At 54.9% G+C, this 6,447-nt stretch overlaps 1 protein-coding gene across 1 annotated transcript in view; it reads left to right on the top strand.

Annotated features, from left to right (window-relative positions):
• Window positions 1–6,447, top strand: part of TMPRSS2 (transmembrane serine protease 2) — a 37,041-nt gene that overhangs the window by 24,571 nt on the left and 6,023 nt on the right. The window contains exons 10-13 of the mRNA XM_007452880.1: window positions 1,424–1,599; window positions 2,282–2,377; window positions 4,343–4,485; window positions 4,913–5,065. Of these exons, the coding sequence (XP_007452942.1) occupies window positions 1,424–1,599; window positions 2,282–2,377; window positions 4,343–4,485; window positions 4,913–5,065 (568 nt within the window). The remainder of the gene's footprint in view (window positions 1–1,423; window positions 1,600–2,281; window positions 2,378–4,342; window positions 4,486–4,912; window positions 5,066–6,447) is intronic.

Raw genomic sequence — 6,447 nt, forward strand, 5'->3', positions numbered from 1 at the left:
GCGCAGGGATGCGGTGTGGGCCTGGGGTGATGCTGTGATCAGAACTCCTTCTAGGGGCTTCCCTGGTGGCGCAGTGGCTAAGAATCCGCCTGCCAATGCAGGGGGCACGGGTTCGAGCCCTGGTCTGGAAGATCCTACATGCTGCGGAGCAACTAAACCTGTGCGCCACAGCTACTGAGGCTGCGCTCTAGAGCCCGCGAGCCGCAACTACTGAGCCTACCCGCCTAGAGCCCGTGCTCCACAACAAGAGAAGCCACCGCAATGAGAAGCCCACCCACTGCCACAAAGAGTAGCCCCCGCTCGCCACAGCTAGAGAAAGCCCATGCGCAGTAACGAAGACCCAACTCAGCCAAAAATAAAATAAATAAATTTATTTAAAAAAAAAAGAAAAAGATCTCCTTCTAGCCCACAGTCTTCTCAGCTCTGTCCCACCTTTCCTGAGGCCCCTGCCCTCTTGGGAGGCCTGTTTTCCCCTGGGTGCTTATCCCCAGAGAGGGTGCACTCAAAGACACTCAGACCTCACACTGCCATGCAGGAAGGTCCTCTGTGGTCCACTAAACACGCTGGGCCACAGCATTGCCCATACAGGTGCCTGGAGAGGGGCAAGGGTAGCCATCATTTACAGTGTTAGCTTTTGTAGAAGGTACTGTTCCCCCTCCTTTTTTCTTAAACGTGGAGGGTTTTTTTGTGGGGTATTTTGTGTGTGTTTTGGTCACATGGCTATCTTGAAAAAGCCTCACTCATCAGAGCTATTTTTCTTTAGAGTGAGGCGGGGCCTGGCTTGGCCATTCTCTGGCTCAGTGGCTTCAGACAATTCCCTCGAGGTGGCTGACTGTAGCATCTGCACCTGTAAGACGGGTGTGCTGCTCCGAGGGCTGTTGTATGGTTGAAGAGAGCAGTGTTTATTACCCAAGAGCTTTCCCTTCCTTCCATCCACCGTATTCCATGGGCTGTAGGATTTAGGATTTTCTTAGAAGGGAAATACCCAGGTAAAGGTAATGCCTGGACGGCCATTAGAGTCTATTCATCAGTACGCACTTATTAAGCACCTACTGCGTGCCAGGAAATGCTCTAGCATGTAAAAGTCAGTTAGACCCAGCCACGCCAGAAATGGGGTTTCAAACCTCAGGAAGGCACTTAGGCTCAAGAAAAAGCATTCTTGGAATTGCGAGGGTTTGCAGGCTGGCGGGGAAGCACGGAAGGAATAGGATTCACTGACGAGGTAAAGGAGGGGAGGGGGGGCTGTGTGAGGTGCGGAGGGGGAGGGGCCTGAGACCACCTGGCCAGTCTTGTCCTGCGGCTTTTGACAAATCACGTCACCTTGGAGACCTTGGCTCCAGCAGATGACTTTTGAAGACCGTCAAATGAGTGTTCCATGTTTGTGGTTCTGACATGCTGAGAGGTGTTCATCTCTGTCTTCCAGACCTCTTAACAATCCCAAGATTTGGACGGCCTTTGCAGGAATTTTGAGACAATCTTTCATGTTCTATGGAAACGGATACCGAGTAGCAAAAGTGATTTCCCACCCGAATTACGATTCCAAGACCAAGAACAACGACATCGCTCTTATGAAGCTGCAGACGCCTCTGACTTTTAACGGTGCGTAGCGGTGTTCCTGCAGCCCGGGGTATGTGAACAGTTTTGACCGCCTCTTAAGGAGAGGTTGACTGGAAATAAAATGTGCTATGATGTCCAGAAGGAAGGAACTTGCACTGAGTTGTAGCGTGTGGAGCCAGGGGAGGCGTTGGCTGCTAGAAGAGGGCTCAGAAGAGGCCGAGCCACCCCAAAATGTGCCTTTGGCCACTGAGGGATGCGTTCACTGCAGCACTTTTCCTCCTCGGCACGGTGACGACTTAGCCAGTACACGTGAACGTCTAGAAAAGTTGTTTCCTAGTCAGCATCTGGTGGGTCAGGCTTTACTCGGTGCTGGATTGCAATTGCACCTGTTGTGAGTTTAATTACAAATTGCTAATCATTTACCTCCATCCTTATCAATTTAGTCCGATGCAGCCCTACCACGTCCAGTGTCAACTATTTGCATCACAGGACTGTTGATCTTCAATCCTCCAAAACCCTAACTTCCAGAGGGGGACGTCTTGCCTGTTAGAAGGAGGGTCCTGGCAGGGGCAGGAAAGGGGATGCCAGGTCACACTGGAATCCAGAAGCCTCCTTGGGAAGGAGGCTGGTGGTCCCAGGCCCAGGGAAGATCCAGGTGGACACTGTCGCCCAAGGCCTTCCGTTAGACCGGACCCGCTCACGCTGTTTCCCCTTCTTGAAACAGACAGAGTGAAACCAGTGTGTCTGCCCAACCCGGGCATGATGCTGGAACCGACACAGTCCTGCTGGATTTCCGGGTGGGGGTCCACCTACGAGAAAGGTGAGGCTCCCAGCAGGGGATCTGCGGGTCTCAGGAGCAGATCACTGCGTTATGAAGCGGGAGGTCTAGGTTTTGATCCTGGTTCTACCAGTAAGTGATTTGACGACTTTGGGCAGTTCGCCCAGTCTTTTTGCCTGTTTCCCCACGCGCTAGATGGGAAAATCCTAGCTGCCCTACCTACCCCATGCCCTTATTAAGACCAAATGGAACAATGTGTGGAAACTGGTTTTTGAAGGGTGAAGGCCACTGTGTGAGGGGTACACAGCCCCCTATGTGTGTACCCCATGGTCGCTAACAGGCCGCCCGGAAGTCTGCCTGCCTTTGATGGCTGAGTGATAACGGACTCGGTGAGGATGGGCTTGTGTGACTGGCAATGCCAGCTGCAGGCGTCAGAGGCTTTGTCCTCCTGCCCTGACACCACAGAGAGGGAAGAGGCACTAGACCCTCCTGACGCAGGCTGGCCCAGCTGCCTTCAGTTATAATTTGCTTTCATGTCAGGTAACGTTTTTCAAATGAAGGGATCCTTGCTCTTGCATTCTTATGGAGCATTGGATGGGCTTAGTTGTACATTTATATATTGTTTACATCCTTCCAAAAGTGTTTAGGGCGCACCTCCAAGGATCTTTTAAAGCACGGTGAATAGCTCAAGGGCGGGGTGGTTGGGAGGGGTAGGGGAGATGTTAGTGGAGCTGGGTGTCCTGGCATCTGGTCTAAAGAAAGCTCCTGGGTTGAGCCTTCCAGTTGTGAGCAAGGTTTCCCAGCATCCAAGACAAAAGGGAAAGTCAGCCACAATTTGTGGAGCGCCGACCAAGAGCTGGGAATGCAGCAGTGAACAAAATGAGACAAAAATCTCTACCCGCAGGAACTTTACATTCTCCTGTGGATGTCTGGGGGCAGGATGTGCTCAGACAGGAAATGAATAACTGAACTAGGTGCTTTCAAACAGCGGAGGTTTGCGACAGCGAGCGGTGGTTAGGGAAGGCTTCTCGGAAGAGAGGACGTTTGTGTTAAGATCTGCATGACAAGAGTGTGTTAGGAAAAGAAGGGCCAGTGTGGCCAGGGCACGATGAGCCGGGGTGAGGGGCCAGGCTGGGGCCAGGTCGCATAGGGCCTTATAGGCCATAATGAGGATACTGGAGTGACTTGATCTGAGAGCTGTGTAGGGAGTCGCGGAAGGGTTGGGGGTGAGGGCAGACGGAACAGCACGGTGAGGGGACCAGTGCTGTGTCCTCCAAGACAAGAAGGCGGCTCAGACTGGGGGTGGGTGGGTGTGGGAGCACGTTTGGGACAGCCTCCAGATCTGCTGATGGATGGAGTGTCAGCAGAGAAAGAGTGAAGGGTCACAGGAAGGCGGCTTCCAGCTATGATGCGTCCCACCGCCCGGTGGGTGGTGGGACCATTTCCTGAGTGCGGAGGACGGTGGGGGGGTGCGGTATGGCTTTGGGTGGGGGAGCCCTCTAGGAGAGGCACCGCTTCAGCACGGCAAGCCCGTGGAGCCCAGAAGACATGCAGGTAGCACCTGGGGGACAGAGAGTGCAAGTCCCGGCGAGCATCTGGGAAGTTTCCTCCTGCCCGGCAGCCGAGGGCAGATGGTCAGAGAGTGAAGGATCGTGTGGGGTTGAGGACGGTCGGGTGTTTGAGGTGGAAACACAGGGCTCCTCGGGTGGCCCTGGGAACGGTCCAGAGAAAAGGGAGCAATGAAGGAGGAAAGTTGACCCCAGGGAACCAAGTGGCTGGGTGATGGGAGAGGATGATTCTAGGACACAGGTGGAGCTCCCCAGCCCCAGAGGCAGGCAGTCTGCCCCCAAACCAAACCTGGAGCCGCTTTAAACACAGGCCCCAGCAGCTGGAAGATACCCCCGTGCCCCAGGAGCCGGTATGGGACGAGGGGCATGGCCGTCTCTCCACGCCCCCCGGGGAGGGAGTCCAGGCTTCCTGGGAAAGCCAGGCCGTCCTCTGTTGCAGGGAAAACCTCGGATGGGCTGAACGCGGCAATGGTGCAGCTCATCGAGCCCTGGCGGTGCAACAGCAAGCAGGTGTACAGCGACCTCATCACGCCGGCCATGATCTGCGCGGGGTACCTGCAGGGAACCGTCGACTCCTGCCAGGTGATGACCAGCTTGTGTTCGGCCTCTGGGCCTTGCCTGGCTCCCAGGGGGCCCGTGAGGAGCACCTCCTCCCCGACCTGGGGCCCGGGGGGCGGCCGTGGGAAGTGACGGTCATGGACGGTGCGAAAGCCCTCGTACCCCCAGCAATGCACACTGCTGCTTCCTCCGGAAGGCGCCATGTGGTCGAAGCGTCAGTGCCACAGAAATAAGTATTTTGACTATTTAAAAATGTGGACAGCCATTTATTTGGTAACTATTAACTGATGCAGACTCAAGTTCGTCGCTGGTACAGTCTCTTTGGGGGATTATATTACTATCACCTCGTTGGAGGGGACCTGCAGACCCTCCCATTACCCCCACCTCCTTGCCCTCTGTGATGTACGGCTTGTGGTTTCACTTCTGCTCTGTAACCCGCTGTGTCCCCCAGGGTGACAGCGGAGGTCCTCTGGTCACTCTGAAGAGCAGCGTCTGGTGGCTGATCGGGGACACGAGCTGGGGGTCTGGCTGTGCTAAGGCTTACCGACCGGGAGTGTACGGAAACGTGACCGTGTTTACAGACTGGATTTATCAACAAATGAGGGTAACTTTCCCGTCCTCCTCACTGGGTTCTCTGGCTTCGCTGTGTCAAAGCCTAGGAGGTGTGGTCCCCGTGCCAGGTGGCATCCCCTCCCCCACTGTCCAGGGCCCACCACTGGTGTTTGGATGAAAACGTCTGGGGCTCAGCTTTGCAGGGTCCAGAGCTGACTGTGATGGGCTTCCCTGTGCTCTGCTGACCACGCTTAGTTCTGGCTCAGGTGGTTCTGTTTACCCACCCAGACGTCATTGAATCAAACTTCTGGTGGATGGGCAGAGAGCAGCCAGCCGTGACTCTGCCCTGTCCTTTTCTGGGCTGTCGAGTACGCCCTGGGGCGGGGGAGCAGCTGGGGTTCTCTGGTACAAGGAGAGGTGGTAAGGTGGGGAAAGATCCCAGGGGCTCCCGGTGACCCTGCCACCTCAGGCTCCCGGCCTGGCCTGCAATGCATAACGGAGCCCAGCCCTTGGGCTCTGCCTGGATCCTGGGTCCATCTCACGGGCCTCGGGACTGGCAGAGCCCACAGATTTCGGCTCCTTCTAGGGGTGGGCTCCTGGTGGGAGAAAAAGTTCTATTCTGTCCCCTTTCAAGTCTCCAAAGGTACCCAGGTGCAGAACCAGAGGGCATTGCCCAGTAAGGTCCAGCCTGCATCTCCCCAGATTGAAACCGTAGGACCTAACACCTTCACGTGGCCATGGGGCCCATCTAGTCCCCGCCCCAGAAAGGGCCGAGTGCTGAAAATAGATGACCCCCTCTGACCCGCCGGGGGCTATGTGGTAGAGGGAAGCTGGGGGCTGTGGTGGGGCTGGGAGGAGAAGGCAGCCCGGACACCTTGAGGGAGGTGAGCCAGGCCAAGGGGAGACTGTCCCGCCAGGATGAGAGAGCAAACGGGCAAGGTGTGTTAAGGTACCGCCAGTGGCTCAACACGGCCAGAGCGGGGAGCTAGAGGCCTGGGTAGCAGCAGAGAAAGTGGGGTAGAAAGCAGGACTAATTAGACACTTGATGTCTTTCAGTGGCTAAGTTCACGCTCGGTTTGCCCACAGAGGCCTGTGTCCCAGCTGTGCTGAATGATTGGATCCCTACACACCCCGTTCCCCCTTATGCCTCAGGGCCTTTGCACATGCTGTCCTCCACCGTCAGCCTAACCCCTTGACCTTCATGCTGTAGAAAAACAATATCCCTTTGTCTTATTAAGCTTACTTATTGGTGTATAAGGGCCTCACGTTCATTTAGGGGAAAAAATAATTTTCTACCTTTGTTTGTCTCAAGAAAATAACATCGTTTCTTTTTCCTTTTTGAACAGGCAAACAGCTAATTCATACAGCCTGGGTCCTTGACACCATTCCACAAGAAAATGAAGGGGCTGATTTTTTTTTTTTTTTTTTTTTTTT

Source organism: Lipotes vexillifer, unplaced genomic scaffold (assembly GCF_000442215.2).
Source record: "Lipotes vexillifer unplaced genomic scaffold, Lipotes_vexillifer_v1.1 scaffold478, whole genome shotgun sequence".
NCBI lineage: Eukaryota > Metazoa > Chordata > Mammalia > Artiodactyla > Lipotidae > Lipotes > Lipotes vexillifer.